The sequence below is a fragment of the Carassius carassius genome, chromosome 31, assembly GCF_963082965.1.
Source record: "Carassius carassius chromosome 31, fCarCar2.1, whole genome shotgun sequence".
Classification (NCBI taxonomy): domain Eukaryota; kingdom Metazoa; phylum Chordata; class Actinopteri; order Cypriniformes; family Cyprinidae; genus Carassius; species Carassius carassius.
Genome location: NC_081785.1, coordinates 16,542,123 through 16,560,856, shown reverse-complemented (window position 1 = coordinate 16,560,856; position 18,734 = coordinate 16,542,123). Strand labels below are relative to the sequence as shown.

At 37.3% G+C, this 18,734-nt stretch overlaps 1 protein-coding gene across 5 annotated transcripts in view; it reads right to left on the bottom strand.

Annotated features, from left to right (window-relative positions):
- Positions 1 to 5,369: 5,369 nt before the first annotated feature.
- Positions 5,370 to 18,734, bottom strand: part of LOC132111667 (alpha-(1,6)-fucosyltransferase-like) — a 99,609-nt gene continuing 86,244 nt past the window's right edge. For 2 of the 5 annotated variants that reach the window (XM_059519182.1, XM_059519183.1), the window contains exons 4-11: positions 18,460 to 18,622; positions 16,182 to 16,296; positions 13,016 to 13,253; positions 10,373 to 10,619; positions 9,420 to 9,596; positions 8,641 to 8,791; positions 5,837 to 6,796; positions 5,370 to 5,780 (exon numbers count right to left, since the gene is read on the bottom strand). In XM_059519182.1, coding sequence (XP_059375165.1) covers positions 6,464 to 6,796; positions 8,641 to 8,791; positions 9,420 to 9,596; positions 10,373 to 10,619; positions 13,016 to 13,253; positions 16,182 to 16,296; positions 18,460 to 18,622 — 1,424 coding nt within the window. In that variant the 3' untranslated portion in view covers positions 5,370 to 5,780; positions 5,837 to 6,463. Of the gene's footprint in view, positions 5,781 to 5,812; positions 6,797 to 8,640; positions 8,792 to 9,419; positions 9,597 to 10,372; positions 10,620 to 13,015; positions 13,254 to 16,181; positions 16,297 to 18,459; positions 18,623 to 18,734 lie in introns of all 5 variants that reach the window. The other 3 variants (XM_059519186.1, XM_059519185.1, XM_059519184.1) reach the window with 3 other exon arrangements.

The following is an 18,734-nucleotide window of genomic DNA, read 5'->3' as shown; positions in this document are numbered from 1 at the left end:
ATAAAATTAGTATTTTCATATATTTTCATGTGTTTATATATTATTAGATGTGATAGATGTGATGTTTATCTAATACTGTATATCTAATAGTTCTCATTTTAAAAAATGTGCTTCAAATGCTTTAAAAAGTAACAGGGAAATCAAATTAGAGTACATATAATATACATATACATATACATATATATATATATATATATATATATATATATTAAATTTACAATTAAATGTATGCATTTAGCAGACGCTTTTATCCAAAGCGACTTACAGTGCATTCAGGCTTACAGTTTTTACCTAACATGTGTTCCCTGGGAATTGAACCCACAACCTTGCACTGCTAACACAATGCTCTACCACTTGATCCACAGGAACACAATATATTTATATAATAATAAATAGATGAAAAAAAGTATTTATTGCATACACATTTTTATATAAAGTTTTTATTTATTTATTTATTTTTGCAACCCTCTTACCAAAAGTGTGCCTAAATATATTTTAACAAAAGGCAATTTACTTCACATAAATTAAACAATTGTCTATAATTTCTGGAATTTTTATTGAACTCTGATAACAGTCTGGTGAATGCAGGGCAAGAAGGTGAAGACCTCAAAGGTGGGACAGGCCAAAAGAAAACAAACACCTTTTAATGTGTTTAAAAATTCCTGTTTATATATTTACTTGCTTGATAACAATAATTCATATGATTTTTATTAAATAACAGGGACAAAGTACAGAAAGGATCAAATAATAATGTAGCAGACACTTTTGTCTAAAGCCAGTAACAGGAGATGTATTAGTGGGTCAGGTCTGCTGGTGTAACATGAGGTTAAGTACTTTGCTCAGGGGCACAAGGGTGAAACCTCAAGGATAAACCCTTGCATGGATTTAACCGACATCCTTTCAAAAACCAATCTAGATTATTAACCTCTACAACACATCACCAGTTAAATCAGCCATTGATTTTTTGCTAATTCACTTGTGTTTACTAATACTTGAACTAGTAAATACAGACTACTGCTGACAAAGAAATAAATAAACCAGCAGAAGTCCTGAATGCCTGTCTGTTCCAGCACCATTAATGTATTGAGGAGTGTGGAATAATCCCCTCAGGATCCACATCTCCTCCGGAGGGCTTTTCTTTCACCCATCATCCTTTCCAGCTTTGTTTACCTCTTTATCCAACTCATTTTTTCTCTACTGTCAAAAGCACCACAGTTCCTCCATACACCTTTTCTTCCTCTGCTTTCACCACAGATTTATTCAAGTGTCAGAGAGTGACACCTTGATGACAGCAGATGACCTGCAGTCCCAGAGAGAGAAGTGACTCTTTCACACTCTCCTCTTCTCTCGTTCACTGACTGCTGGACAAGGTCATGGCCAGTGCTTAGCCTTTTATAATGTTTCTAATATTTTTACAATGTTTTTTTTTGTATTTAATTTTACAACAATTATTCTGTAAAAGCAGTATTTTTACTAAAAAGTTAAACAGATATAAATTAATAATAATAAAGTAATAAAACAGTAATAACTTTTTTTTACACTTTTTTTATTCCTATGATTTTTTTCTGCAGACCCCCTACAGTGCCCACTTGAAAACCCCTGAATTAAAGTGTCTCATGCTCAGAGAACTACAGCAGCATTGCTGGGGAGGCAAAAGACCTTATACAATTGGAATATTGGTTGAACACTTGAATGAATAAAAAGAAAACAGATCGTTGTCTCAGCACATGCTGTCATGCACACACAAGCGTACACAGTCCATTTAATGACAGCACAAATGACAGACAATTACTTCTTTTCAATGCAGACTTTTCCGAAAAGCTTTTAAAGTAAAGGATTCCATCTGCTGTCTGATGTGGTTCAGTGATTTCTCATTTATGAAGCTGACGAAGTCATTTGTCATTTCAAAGCATCCATATGACGCGCCGCCACTTGCCTGAAAGCGAAAGGGGAAGTTTCAACATTTAAAAGCTGCTGGGGTCACAGACATCATTTCGAGAAATGCCAGAGAATCTCTAAACTGCTTCATATGTATGATGAAGGTCAGTTAAGGACTGCTTTAGAAAGGGTTTGTGTCTGAAAAAAGCATGGCAACCTTTCATTTGAGGGCCTGGGAAACAAACAGGCACTGCTGTTTTGTTTTGAAGACAGAATTGTAATTACACACATGCAATTATCGCAAATGTAGTAGGGTGTTTCTTCAACTTTGAGCACATTTATGTTCCATGGAACGATTTTGACTAAAACTAAAGAACAAAATCAGGCTCTTTAAGGTAATAATTACAGGTTGCCATCTTTTATTTACAGTATATATTTAACAAAAGAATGCTTAAAATAAAGATTATCTACAAGAATGCAATAAACATAAACCATTTCAATATTTGTGTCAAATGATATTATGTTAAATTATTATATATATATATATATATATATATATATATATATATATATAAATAAAAATAATGGTATGATTATTTCAATTACGTATCATTTCCACCAAACCAATGTTTTGTTGTTGTTGTTTTTTTTAGCAAGGAGGCAACAGTCAGTAAAGTCTGACGAGTAAAAAGAAATTGAGCGATGAATCAAAATGAATTTCTGTGGTAACTGACAGTATGTTACAGATGAGATGACAGAGCTTACTTTGCATTTAACCCCGGATGTTCTTTTAATCTGATTAGATCAAGCCCATGCTACAAGACAGAAGGTCGTCTCCCCACAAATGCTTAAAACCTAGGCTACATTTCTTGCTTCTTGATTGTGGTTATGATCCTGAAATTCAGTTACCAGACAAACTCACACATTTAGCAACATCACGTCAGCAGAAAACATGGATGAGGAGTTTGCTACTATTTTTCAGCACACAATGAGCTAAAAACATATTTGCTGTTGGTACAAAAAAAAAGATGAATAAAACTAACTAACTAAATAAAAGTAAACAGCCCCAGTTTGACATTGTGGAAGTCAAAGCTTCCAACAGAAAATGTCTACATTAAAAAATTAAAATAAAAACTGACAAATTACTACGATACAATTCAAACCAATTTTTTTGTCTTAAGCCTTCAGGTCTATAAAGGCTTAACCTTAAGCACATATTGACATTCAGTAACTGAGTCGTGATTGATTTATGATACTGTATCCACTTCCTTTCAAATCTTTATTCTATAGTCCTGCATCTAGAGCAGAAAAAGACAGATGGAGAGGGAGAGGCGAGGAGCGGCTGTAAAAGTAAAGACGTTTACCGTGGGAAGAGATAAGAGCCGTGCTGCAATTTCTCGGCGTGTCGCGACAGAGAAGCAACCTCTTAATCACCCAAGCTATCAGATCAGCCCAGCTGCTAACAACGCTAAGAACCCAGACGCTAGAGGACCAGAGACACGCTGCTGCAGCCAACATGCAAACTAACGCCAGCGAGAGAGAGATTGAGGGTGATGTGATGTGGGGGTCTTTGGCTGTTAATTGAGGCTGCAGGCAGACAGGACGCTAATCATTCTAGAAAATCTATACTGGAGGCAATTCTTCAACTCCTGCTTCTACAGATTGTTGTTGTATATAACAGACTTCTCCAATCATCAGACTTCTCAGATCCAAGTTCCCATTATACATTTTACTCTGATGTGCGTTACAATATGGAAGAAAAGGTCTGTCGCTATACCACTGATGCCACAGAGCAATGATATCACTGAGTGATTTTTTTTTTTTACAGCTGATAAATGTCAAAAAGATTGTTAGCCAATCAGAATCCATCCTGCTTTTAAGAGCTTGAGCATTTAAAGCAGCAGATAACATAACTACAGCTCTTGCTTATTATAAACAGAATGCTATCATGCATTGGTGGATGCAAATATAGTTAATGTTATAGTTATCTTTATAATTGTCATTCTTGGTGTGAACGGATCTTTATGAAATCCAATCTCTGTCTGTTCCTCAAAGTTATCACATGGTTTCTAAAGTAATATGAGCCACTAATATGATACTTCTAGGACATTTTTGAAGTTAGACAGCCCCTATTCATTTTAGGGAAACATTCTGGCTTCCACAGAAGAAAGACATACATACACAAGCATAAAGGCAGTAAAATACTGACAGACTTGTCGTTTTTGCCAAACTATTCATGTCTAAGACATGTCATCAGTGTTTACAGCAAGGCCCAATTTTATCTGTGCTGGAATCAGGCCATAATACTGAGGAACCCGACAACAGATCCAGTCTTCTGATAGCAGCCTCCAAGAACAACATGACATCCTGCTGGGGGAGGAAGCTTGTTTTATTTGTTATATTTATAAGCATGTGCAGTTCATTGGTCAATTTAATAAATAATTGTAAATAGCAGTTTCGTTCAAATACCTGTTCAGAGCGTGCTGTGGTTTAATGAATGAGAGCAGCATGTGACCTGTTCGTTCAGGAACACCTCTGAGAAACGTACCGTCTGTTTAGGCCACCGCTGGGAACTCAACTCAGTTTCAGAGCTGTAATTTGGGCTGTGATGCACACACGCACACAAATCTATTATTAATTGACGACAGGACTGGAAATCTCACCTCTCCATGGTAATAGAGTTGCATAAGAAGGCACATGTTAACACACGTTTTGTTTTGCTAACATGGTGGAGATTTTCCATTGACTGTTACTGTATTTTTATGCTAACATTATCTATGACTTAACCCTACACTAATATATCATACAATGCAGGCCAGGGCGGTTTCAAACTGGATTCAATGGAATCAGTGAGAATTTACTAAACCTTATTTGACAATTTTACCTTTTTATTCTGGATATAACATGAGTAGAAATGTTGTTTTACTGACAAATAAAGAAAAATAAAATGAAACACTGTACTTTATAGAAACAAAATAATTTCCATTTTACACCTTTTATGTTAATATGCTCTGGCATTGGACAGCACGTAGACAACTACGGCTTCAATGTGCTCACAAGTCACAGATTTATCAACAACGTGACTGTGAGTCCTTAAAATTTCAGGTAGTCAGTTTGGTTGTAAAATACGGCTTGACTCTAGTTTACATTATAAGTAAACTGTGTGTGAACAGCAGAATTTAGAGCTCTAAAACTGAACTGACAACATATTCTCCTACTGTGTGAATTTAGGCTAAATATACAAATATATATATATTTTACACCTATATCTTGAACTGAATTGAGGTAAAAGTCAGGATCTACACCTCCAGTATCACTCGAATACATAAACATCTAATAATGTCACGTTGTGTCAGCACAATAATTAAATAATAAGTAATTCAAATTTATAGTTTCAATTAAATAATATGGGACCCCCCAGATTACCCCCCCCCACCTCAATTCCTCATTTGTCCTCAAAAAATACCCAAAACACACCCACACACAGAAACCCAGTTTGGCTGATCAAGTTTATTTGATCTGCTTACCAAAGAGACAATGCCCGCAAACATAAAACAATGAACAACTCCTTCATGATTAACTAAAATGTATAATGACAGCAAGTGTCATTGTTACCATAATTATTCTTTTCTCTTTTCATCATCATCAATAATAATATTAGTATCATTACCTTCAATTAAGTGACAATTTCTTATCTGTTTTGTATTTTAAAATGTAATAACATGAAATGATCTCTTAAAAAACATAATGGACACATGGCTGTGGATAAGACACTAGGTGGAAAGGAGGGGAAGAGTGTAAATCTGCGTGGAAAGGCTGGTCCGTAAGGCTCCAGAGTCAAAACTCTTTCTGAAAAAGTGAGTCAATCGCCCTGATAGGCACCTTTTTCCAATCCGCACACGCTTCACACACACACACACACACACACACACACACACACACACACACACACACACACACACACACACACACACACACACACACATGATTAACCTTACTATGAAAATAAAGCATAAGTCACATTAAAAAGCACAGTATGGCAGTGGAAATTAATAGCTCATGGGTGTGAAGAGGAGTGTCAGTTGGCGTAGTGATGGCATGAGAGAAACGAGTTGAGTGAGGCTAAGAGTAAAGGATGCCATCATTGTGCACAAGGAGGTATAAGAGCATAGGAGGACGAGAGTAATCCGGGTTTATGATTCCTTTGTCATGATAAGTTTGGTGTCGCAAAGTCACTTCTTCCAGTTGTGTTCCTAAATTAACATATTCAGTTCCCTTCATTACCCGGAGATTAATTAGAAAGTACCTACAGTACAGTGCCTTCTGTTTCTGTTGCCTTGGGTTCATCCTCTTTGTTTTTTGTCTTCCACAACCCTGATTGCCATTTCAGGGGGACTAAAATCCAAGCACCAGAGATAAGAATGTGTCCCAAAACCCTGTGAAGAACCCCTAGTCAACACACACACACACAGATACACGTACACAAACACATTCATACACTCACACACAAAGTGCATTCCCATCTGGGTGGTCCAGGGTTTCCTCATTTCATTAATAAGAGTGTCTGCACTGCCTTTGTCTCAGTCTACGGCTTCTTAAGAAGTTTGTCTGCTTCTGGGTATGTGGGATACTTCACTGTCTCAATCTTCTCTTTGACTTTATAAGAGGGGTAGAGGCCAGTACGGCCTGTTTTACGGTTGATTCCCTTGGAGTATCCATCCCAATGGTTGCCTGCAATGCCAATCAAATCTCCAGGCTCAAGTGGGATGTCGTCGCTGTTGCGTGATTGGTGAGGGTAGATAGCGATCTGGTTGTGGGCGTTCTGCCCACCGAAGTAGTAGATGTCATCGAGGGAGTAGAAGAAGGAGGAGGCGTCTGGGTGGAGAGTCTGCATGATCTCGTAGGCCACTCGACACACCTGCGCACAATGGAAATGAAAACAAAGACACAGGTTCACAAGTTGCTTTCAAGCAGATTCTTCTGAGCAGAGTGGAGTCGAGAGAATATGCCGGTGTATGAATATGCATTGACTTTACAATGGTTAAGCGCTACTCATGAAAAGCTGAAGTGAAGGTTAAAGGCGCAATAGGTGATTGTCTTCAGAGACATTTTTTGCTATGCTGGTTGAAATTTATTGATTTATTTGATTTATCTGTATTCATATATTCTGTGGAAGGCGTAACCAAGATATGTTCGTCCAATCAAAACGCTCCATCTGAGCATTTTAATTGGCTTTCATGCCAGCCTGCCTACGTAAGTTTCTGCAATCCTCTGCACACCTGGTTTGCGCAGACAGAGCGAGAATGGATGACAAACATCAACAAGCCGATCTTCCTTCCTGATATTGTAGTACTTTTAAAGTTTTCTTACCGGTGAATGACACATTATGTAGCCCAGCGGTTCCCAATTCCAGTCCTCGCGATTCAGATAACCAGCTTGTTAGAAGTGAGCTACGTGCATGAACTGTCGTTCGATATGATCCCTACACAGTGTTCATTGCTCCCTCCTCCCTGAGCAGGGGTTTACTTCACTTCGGAACATGGACTGGAAATGGGAACCGCTGATGTAGCCTATTGTAGTAATGTAGCAGGGCGGGTGGGGCGTTAGCTTTCAGTGCTATCAGGCTAAAGGTAGCATTTTCCAAGATCTCCTGTTGCACCTTTAAGGACTATTAGAACAAAGTACCTACAGACCTACAGTCTAGAGCATATGAGAGCTTTCAGATTTCAAAATGGGAAGCTTGAATCTGACTAGCTGGCATTTCTGGAAGTTTTTAATCACTCTATTGTGATGTTGTTTTCAATGGATCAGGCTGGTATAATGATAGATTCAGAGGAGTCACTGGACAAAAAGTTGCCTTTCTAAAGCTGGACATGCTGTATGATTTTTATGGTTCTTTATGATTGCTGAATGGTAAAGTCTACAACAGGGATAGGAAACCTTGTTCCTGGAGCGCTACCTTCATGCAGAGTTCAGCTCCAACCCCAATGAAACACCAGGACTTGATAATCAAACTGTTCAGGTCTACTTGAAAATAACAGGCAGGATACAGCAGGGTTTGAACGGAAGTCTGCAGAAACGTAGTCCCTCCAAGAGCAGGGTTGGCTGCCCCTTGCTCTACAATATAAACCGAGTGAGATCTTGATCAACATCTTTTATGTCAAAGATTGAGAATCTTGATCATAAATGCAATTAGTCTTCTGGCAATGAATATGTCACACTAAACAATCAAATATTGGTGCTCTGTAATATACAAATAGTATTTAATATAATTAATTTTGGCAGCCAAAATCGACAGCCAAACATTGCACAGTGTGAAGTGGGCGATTCCTGGCTAGAATAAATGGGCCAGACTTTCTGCCGATAGTAAAACGTTTGGATCTGCAAAACTACTGATTGCCAGACATCATAAAATCACAAATCACAAAATCTTCAGTGCACCAGAGAGTACTTGAAGAATATGAGTGTATCTGATAAAAAAGCTGATGTTTAACTTAAAGTGGACTGTAGAAAAAAGAAATGACCAAAATCCCTATCCCTAAAAGAATGTTTTAAAAAGAGTAACAAGAAATTGAGGCTTATGGAACAGTCAAGTCTTAATCCAATATAAATACTGTGGGAGGTTTGGGCACTTCATGCAAAAAAAAAATGAAAAAGAAATGAAAAACAAACTTACACAAGAGCAGAGTGCAAAAAGGGACAAAAAGTCAGTGTGGGAGACAAACAGAGCAAAAACTTCTACAAAAGTGGGTCAACCTGTACCTGTGAAGAGAAGGTGCACACTAAGAAGTTGGTCCTTGAGAGAAAGTGTATATCCAGGATGACTCCTCTCAGAGAGTTTTCAGTGTAGCGGTTGTGTAGCCCAGCCGACCATGAAATAGAATTATCACTTATAAATTCATAATCAGGGTACCTGTACACAAACACACAAAAAAGTGGGTTAAAAGGTGCTCCCTGACAGCACTCCTCTTGCTGTGTTCCAAACCCTAGTCTGCTGCCTACCTAAAGTATACAGCATTTTTAGACATCATTTCACACACGTTCATGACGTCACAGAAGTCCACCTCATTTTATCAAAATTCTAATGCATTAATACACCTCAATTTGACCACAATTCTAATCCTTTGCCGATAAAGGAATCTGTGTAGCCTGTGTGTGTTTAGTATTGCACATATCTCACCTGTCTATTGCCATAACTTCGTTCATTATATTTGTGCAGCTTGTCAGGCTCTGTGAAGCAACAGCTGCTCTATGTATCATGCACCTGATGGAATTTACAGCTGAATAGAGAACCGGCTTTACTGATGAGATGCGCATTAATTATCGACCGATATTTATCATGCACCCCTACCATGTTGGTTATGATGCCAACTTACAGTAGGGTATTAACGATTCTAAGATAGCTTCTTACTATTTTTCTTGAATATCTTCCATTTAATTACCTAAAGGTCCTTAAGAGAAGATAAATTCAATTGCTGAGCAAAACAGCACAAGATATTAAGACTTGTTTTCATAGACTATATAAACGGTAGTGTACTCACTTAGACTTGGCCTCCTGCAGTAGAGAGGGGTCATCCGTGGCGAGGTAAACCCGTTTCTTGTCAATATGCATGCGCTGGGCCAGACTCTGGTAGTGGTCCTCAACATGCACCATGTACTCTTCTATGGGGTGAAATGCCGCCTCCGTCCCTACCTTATCTGTCCGGCGCACATGCACCCTGGAGAGTAGAGCAATACCTGGATCAGCCTGATTGTGTGCGTCCATGTGAGATAGGGATTCAAGGTCGACAAAGAACAGGAAAAAATACAGACCAGCAGAATAAAATGTCTTCAAAAAATTTTTAAACAGATGTTTCAAAGGTTTTGTGCTTTGGGGTGACGATTTTCTGAAAATGCCAACCATTATGTGTCATGGTGTGAGTCTAAGGATGGGCGGCTGAATCAAGAGATGACAGAAAGTAAGAATGGTGTGTGTGACAGAGATAGAGACAGAAAGATGGCTGTGAGTGGTTGCGCTCCCAGCAGAGAGTAAAGTGGGTGTAAGTGGAGATTGATTGTTGGAGCTTGTGGTGGCTTGTTTTAAAGGGCCTCTCTTCTTCCACTCCCTCCTGTTCTCACACATACTGTAAATACATGCAAAGCCTATCAGTGCCAGTGTTTCTTAAGCTTTGAGGTTTTCACCATGGCTTTAAACAGATGTTGGCTAATATCCATTCAATTCTATTGTATTTATACTGAACTTCTGAAATTTTTTATCCCCTATAAATAAATAAATAATATTAAACTAAATGTAAAATATAAATTAATAATACAAAAGATATATATTATGTATTTATTTATTTATTTATTTGTTTTTTAAATCCAATATTTGAAATATATTAAGTGAGCATAATGCATTCTGTCTTAGCAAGCTCCACTAATAAAATACTGTGAACTTGTAGCATCTGAGTGGTTGTAATAGCCTGGTGTGATGCTTTGATGTGTAATGTCTCACCCTATAATGGGGTGCTTGAAGCCCAGCTTGCTGGTGGCCTCTTGCATTTCCTTCGACAGCCAAGCCTGAGGGCGGATCAGGTACTTGACGAACTGAGACACCCACCACACAGGTGGGTCACCGTGAAGCCTCTGGAGCCGGTCTGCAAGATCTTCAGGGATAGCCAGGGGCAGGTACGGGGGACGAGGGTGCAAGCTGTCCACGATGGGCAACTCAATGACCTGTACATCCCGATCGTTTGCTTCACCTACAGACAATGCACAAGACAATGAGCGTAATTAAATATTGCAGTATGGGCTGAAAATTGGCCAAACATGCTTTTCCAATAGGGGACTAATTTACAATTATCAAGTCAATAAAGCTCGACGGAGGAGCTGCTCACACGGATTAGAGCGCGGGGGCTGAAAAAACAAAAGGAAAAAAAGACCCTAAGGCCAGAAACATACTACATGTAGGTATGAAAACAGATACAAATGTTTGGTGAATACATTAAAAGCAAGCGGCAATCTATATGTAATTTACATTACATTACATTACATTACAGCCTTTGGTAGGCACTTGTATCCAAATTGACTTGCAGTGTATTCAAGGTGTACATTTTGCCAGTGCTTATAAGCCAAATTCTTCAAGTATGTTCTCAATATTAGCAGACCGGAGAATTTTTATTTTTTTATTTTTAGTGAAAATTTTTTTTTTTTTGTGATGGCTCAAATTTACATATGTATGCACATCACATTGGCAGTTAGAGGAATTATGACTATATGCACATTACGTTGGTGGCTGAAACACTCTAGATTCGGATCAAAAGGCACTAACTATTGAAAAATCCATATTGTTCAACCACTAGCATGAAGTAATGGAAAAATCCTTTATCAAGGAAAATTGTCTTCAAAGAGGCTGTGCATGCCAGGTTTAAATTATGCCTTATGCAGCATTAAATGCTAAAAAGTAGTTTTCACACAAAGAAGTATTGGAGAAACTCCCCAGCCGTTCTTACATAACCTTGCTGCTAGGCTCTTTGCATGGGGATGAGGTTTTTTCCAGCCCAGCACCCCTCATATCACTGATAAACAAAATAACTCTCTCTCTCCCTCATCCTCATTAGAGCAGCAAGAGAATCTAAATTACATCTTGTCCTTGCATCCTGATGAATAAATTAAAGAGCGCAGGGGCTTTAGGGGAGGTGGCTTCTTTATTATTTTTAATTCATGCTGTCTGTGCGTGTGTACCACTGATTCATTTTAATGCTGCATGTGTTTAGGTGTGTCTGTTGCTGGGGGTGTTTTCTCTAAACGCCAGCAGGATTATCCTGGAGGATTTGGTTTGCCCTTTGACCCGGTGCGTGTCATAACTAGAGGCATTAACAGGGTTGTGCTATGTACATAGATAAGAACCATCTCTCGAAAGCTCTACTACAATTAGGCTGAATTCATTTGGGCACTGTCAGTATGTGCGTATACTATGAGAATCCAAGATGTTAATGCTAATGTGTGAAAACTGATGGCATGGAGCTAGCAATGCCGGGGTCATGGGTTTAATTCTCAGGGAATGTGGAAAACAGTGAGTCCCGGCCCAATTCGAGCTCAGTCTTGAATACATTGTAAGTCGCTTTGGATAAAAGTGCCTGGCAAACGCATAAATGTAAAAGAATAAGTTGGAATAGCATGTTTAATATAACTTGCTTGCTCAGTCTCCATCTCTGTCAATCTCACTGGTCCGTGGAGTGCAGAAATGCAGGCTTTAGGGCGAACTAAGAGAGATTGTGTCCTCTGGGAGGAAAGAGTGATGGGAGATGGGTTATTTCTTTCATGTTTTAAAGGCTGTCTCTACTTCCCCTCTGCTTTGCTTTTAAGAGCACAGCAGGTTCACTCCAGCTGTAGAAAATCCCCCGAATGCTGGGTTTAGCCTATTTGACAGACTTTTACACGAGGTCAGAGTATATAAAAAAGACCAGTAGTATGTTTTCCAAATGAACGTTTTAAAACATCCATTATTAAATAAATGTTCTTGATTCTGAGTTGAATCTATGAAAAACAATCATCTGACCATCATACAGACTGACACTGTTAAACATCAAGATGCCAAAAAATATAAAATCTTAAAAGGCCCATATTTAATCTCAACACAAGAAACAAATAGATAAAGTGTATCTTTAAGGTCTCTGATCACTGATTTCTCCCAATCAAAATTTTACCTGAACTTCTGCCAATACTTATAAGCTGATATGCTTTTTGTTATGGCCAACACCCAATGAATGGCTGATAATAAAACTTTAGACTATTATAAACACTAAGAACCACAATCAATTCAATAATACGTACAATGTGCACTATGAAAAATGGATATTCAGTAAAGATTACATTTAATAGTGCTAGTAAATTATTAGTGTTTTTAAAGATTAAGAAAACATTAGATGATGGCAAAGATTGTTTAAATATATGAGAAATGAGTATGAACAATAAAATAAATAGTATAGACTATATTATCTAGTATCTAGGCCTTACAAAATATGTTTTTAAAGGATAAGAGAGCACTATGACCTCTTTAGTAAGCAATCATTACAATCATCCTTAAAGTGTGATTTAATTATTGCATTTTTTAACCTTGTTTGTTTCGTGTTTGAGAGGCTTGTGTGGTACTGACCAGACCAGTGTCCAGTGGAGGCCCCTGTGCGGTCAGTGCAAGTTTCGCTAACGGGTTTAAAGACAGTCTCCCATCCGCCTGTGGCGTAGCGCCAGTTCTGCGACTCCAGTATGAGGGTGCGCTGTGTGCCATAGGCAATCATGAAGCAGTAGACCACATGATGCAGCTGGCAGCCATATCCACAACCCTTATTGATGTTGCACACCAGCTTGCGAGCCTTGCTGCAGTCCTGAGGATTCTGCAGATACAGATCAGTAGAGAGAGATGACTGAAGAGATTTCAACACATGCAGCGGCCACGTTTAGACAAAGAAATCACATATAAAACACCAGAATTCCATTACATGAGCAGAAATACAGCTCGAGGGTGCTGTATATGGCATTTTTATAGTCCAGCAGATTCCTTGATCTGCTAGATGTCAAAAAAACACCACAGGAGTTTGTTTTTGACAGCTGAAGTGTGACTTCTGTACCGTGCTGTTCACGGAGCGGTTCAAGACATTTGTATTATACATCTTTCAAGACTACCAGTAAGATAAAAACATGACAGAATACAAAAAAAACAAAACAGAAAGAAGCAGATTTGTCAAGGTTTTTGAAACTCTCCAATCATCTCTCATGCATGAAAATATTTTTAGTATGTGCTGGAGGAAATGATAAATTTGGCTATGACACCAAAAGAATATAATGTCTGAATGATTGTGGCTGGATGAAAGAAGACGCAACAAACAGGATGGAAAATGGTCCATCCGTCTATCGCTGTTTCTCTCATACTGAGACAATAGAGAGGCGAATGACTGGAGTATTGCAAAAGAAAGGAGCAAGAGAGAGCGCACTGAAGATAAGAGAAGGATGACAGTAGTGTAGAAAGACAGACAGAGGACTGTCATTTCTCATAAGAGACACAGCTTCTTTGTTATCAGCCTGTCTGTCTCTCACACGCAAAGTAAAATACACTTCATCACTTTAATCACACTCCAGCTCTCATTACCGCTCTAACCTGTCTCTCTGATGGACAGTACTGACACAAAACTATTAGTCAAAGTTACCATAATACTGGTAGCACAAACGTTTTCCCCTAGGCCAAATGAGTAGGTTACAATACAATATAAAAATGCCAAAACTTAACCATCATCAAAAACAAACCAGAAATGGGCTTTTTTGACCCATATTACAGTGTATTACCATTAGTATAAAAAAAAATGGCCATAATAACAATGGTTCACATTTGATTTGATTTTTCCATGCTTATCCAGACATGGACATGACTAAAATTGAATTCCATATTTTTCCATACTGTGTAGGAATTCTGACTGTAACTTAAAGTCCCCAAACTTTTAAACGGTGGTGTATGTGTGATAAATATAATTGGAAAAAAAAAGAGATTTTTCTGTATTACATTACTAAGTACAGTAAATAAATAGAGAATTTAATTTAGATTATTTCATAATAATAACGTTTTTGTGAATGAGAAATTTCCATTGCGCCATATAGCTAGCTTCTGCTAAATGACTTGGAAGAAAAAAAAAAAATTGATTGGATGTATGGCCTTGAGCTTTTAAGTAAATCGTACTGAAAGTGTCAGACTCTGTTACGTGTTTTGTGTTTGTTTTTCTTTCTGTGACCCAGTTTCTGTTCCCTGCGTATTCAGTTAATTTGTCGCAGGTGTTTCCTATGTTGTTTCATTAGTCCCAGGTGTTCCTCGTCCTACCCTCATCAAGTCCCATATAGAAAGTGTTCCCTGTTCTAAGTTTGTTTTGTGTTGATTATATCAATATTCCATGTTGAAGAATTCTCCAGCGTCTCCTTGCTCCTCGATTCCGTCTAACCTGAGATAAAGCCTATTAATAACTAAGCCTATTAATTAAAAAGATAAGCCTATTTATTTGGTTCTCTTATAAAGTCTTATTTTATTATTTGCACTTGGCATTGCAGAAATGCGACCCCTTTCTTACCACTGTTTTATGAAACTTAAAGATAAATCTTTTATAAATACAGAGATTATCAGGTAAAAGCATCAGTTGTCTAAAGCCTCAATGTGCTGTTGACATTCAATCTGAAACTTCAGCATGTGTCTGTGTTCTTAAGTCTATCAGAAGTTCAGGCTACGGGTTAAACACACAAAATGAAGCTGAGCTCTGCTGATTACAGCCTGTGTGCTTGTGTGAGGAACTGCATTGTGTTGCAGCTGAATGTCAGTTTAGTCTCCATTGTGGAGTCAGCGCAAACAACTGCCCCATCCCATCTTAGAGAGAGGGACAATATACTGCTGTCCCGCCAACTGCAATATAATCACTCCTCTCAATGATATATGGGGAGAGGGAAGGAGGAGGGTGAATGAATGTGATCTTATTCAGCCATAGACTGTATTCACAACAGAAGCCATATTTAATTTGAAAAACAAACAAAACATGCAGTCAAAACTGAGGCTGTGAGAGTTGGAAGTAGTGCGGAACGTTTTAGATATGGAGGGGGACCCAAACATTCATACGAGCCATGCAATATAGGTTGTTCAATAAAAAATTCTCTGTTTTTTTTTTGATCCAGCCCAATCATGACCATTTTGATCTATTTCGGGATAGAAGTAGAGTCCATTGAATATGTCATACTGTTGTCTACTTCCATCCTTCATAGCCTCTATTTCGTTCCTTTCAAACTAAAAATAGCATCCAATGGTTATGGACAAATCAGTGTTTTTACATCTTTTACATGAACAGATGATTTCCACACACTAACTCACATTTTAGTTCTACCTTTTAAAGAATTAGACTGCTTTTCTGCCATAAAAGTAATGAGCAAATCACATTTGGAGTCACAAAGTAGCACGTTTATTACATTAAATTAAACACTTTTTCAAGAGAGTTTTAACATGCAAGTTTTAACATAAAATAATACTTGTTTTAGTCTTGAGCATTTCTAATTTTTTGCAATAAATTGGTTGAGGAAATGATTCAGTGACTTATTCACGACAGAAAAAGCCTCGCTTATAACCACCAACAGACATAATTATATAAGATACACTGAATGCATCGGTTCACAAACCTGAGTGAATCTTTTTAGACAGCATGACTCACAAGATTTGAATGAAAATGTCAGAATAAAACCTTCCTAAAGAAAGAAAGAAAAAAAGGAAAGGAAAAATCCCAATGTGTGTGTATGTGGTGTACCTGCAGGTATGTGATTCTGTTCTGTACTAGGTCGGACAGTTCTTTAGCTTCCTTCTCTCTCCAGTCTCCAGCACCATCCGCCTGGCTCAGATGATACAAGTCTGACATGATGGACCTAAAGATTACATAAGGACCACTGTAAAACACAGCTGCTAATTAAGCCAATTAATTATGGCTAATTACAAAACATTTTGTAAAGAAATAATATTGAATTAGTTTAAAGTCACAAACTAAAGTCAGCCTGGCCTATGCGCTGCTAATCATCCACAATACAATTAAAACAGCTCTAGTAATGACTTCATTTTTTTAGCGGCTGTTCAGCATTACAGACGTCTTTTTTCTGAAGTGCGAGCAAATACACTGATCTAAACATACACACTCATTAAACCTCAGCATTGGTATTAGGGCCTCATGAGATTACAGCTGTTTACAAAGAGATTAGAGATGGATAGGATTTTTCCACTTTAATAAAATGTAGCACATGATTAGGACAAGTGAAAATGAGCGTGAACAATAATAAAAAAAAAAAAAGGATGCAAAGTCTGCATTTATGTGCATTATGGATATGTAATACTCCTCTATGCTGGTATTCAAAAGTATTAAACTGTTATTAATCTCTTCCATTGTACAACAAACTGTTTTGAGGCCTTAGATATTGAAAACATGGGGGAAAAGCCACTGAAGTGAATTTCAGCTATTAATGTAATGTAAATTTGATGAGAGTTGTATAGGGACCAGCTAATAATGTCAAACGTATCCTATATTATTATATTATGATACCTCCATTTATATTTATATATATATATATATATATATATATATATATATATATATATATATATATATTAGTGCTGTCAACGTTAACGCGTTAATGCATGCGATTAATTTTTGTCTGGTTTAACGTGTCAAAATATTTAACGCAATTAATGCAGCATCCGTATTTTCTGCCATCCGTTGGCTAGCTTTACATTATATGATCACGCTCTTATTAATTTAAATGCTTTTAAACATTTCAAGCACGGCAAGACAAAAGAGAATGCGCTGTCTGTGAATGCCCTTATGTGACACATACACACGTACACGTACACACACACACACACACACACACACACACACACAATGCATAGACAGGGCGCCAGAATTCAGTTCTCTTAAGCGCTTGAACTAACAATAAACATCCCAAAGTGCCAGTTTTGTCGATTATCCTCATAAGAGCAATCTTAAATGATTTATATAAAGTCTAAAATGAACAAAAAGATTTGTGAGAGAATGAGGCGAGATCCATAGACAGTATATAAACGGTGAGATCCGCGTGTCTGTCTGCTCTTAAAGGGACAGCAGCCAATAAAGCTTCCTGTCAGTAAAGTTAAAAGAACAAAGGGAACAGAGAAAATGACTCGCTGCTCTTGACTAAATAACTTTTGTAGCTTTAATAAGGATTAACTATTTAATTTATAGTTTATGCAGTGCAGACTGCATATAACTTTGATAACTTTATTAAATTTCTGTATATTTCCTAACTGTTAAGACAGGAAGGGCAGGAGTAAACATGACATTTATTATGGGTTTATGTTAGCATTGTTTTAAGTTTACTTAAATTAAAAACTGTTATATTTTTGAAGCCTAATAATAAATGTAAAAAAAAAAAAATCAGTAGCTGTATTAATATCAGTAATACTGGCCTTCATTCATAAAAAGATGCCATTTAAACAAGTATTTAAAATATACTTTCTTTATGTTGTTTCTACATTAATTTGATTAACTGTGAAATTATTACATTAAAAAATATATTAAGAACGTACAAAAACATTTCTTTTTTTATTGCGATTAATCACAGAAAAAATGTGTGATTAATCTAGTTAAAGTTTTTAATCGATTGACAGCACTAATATATATATATATATATTTATTTCAAACAAATGTTGTTCTTTTGAACTTTCTATTTATCAAAAAATACTGAAATAAAATTAATCACGGTTTGCACAAAAATATTAAGCAGCACAACAGATTTCATCATTGCTAATAATAAGAAATGATTTTTCATCAGCAAATCAACACAATAGAATGATTTCTGGAGGATGTAACACTGAAGACTTTAGTAATGGCTGCTGAAAACAAGAATACATTTAAAAAACTATATTAGAATGAAGAGATCTTACCACCTCATTCATTTCAAAGGAAGTGTAGATTTATAATGCAGACCATTTTGCTGTATCGGCCAAAATGTCTATATGAGTGAATTGCTGATGTTTACATATACTGGACATGTGTGTCTAACCTCTGCTGGTGTCCGAGGTCCTGCAGGAGTGTGTCCACATGTTTCTGTAATGCTCCAGTTTCCACCAGTGCTAGTTTCTTCAACTCACTGCGTATGAAATACCACAGTTCCCTCACGCCGTTCTCCACCTTCCTCCTAAGCTCCTCCTGGTCCTTTCCTGGGCCTGCATACACACACAAACAAACATTCATATTATTTCAATGCTAATGTTCACTATTGAGAGGAAAGTTCAATATGAATCACCCAGGTCCACTAATCAGCCAACATCCGTACAT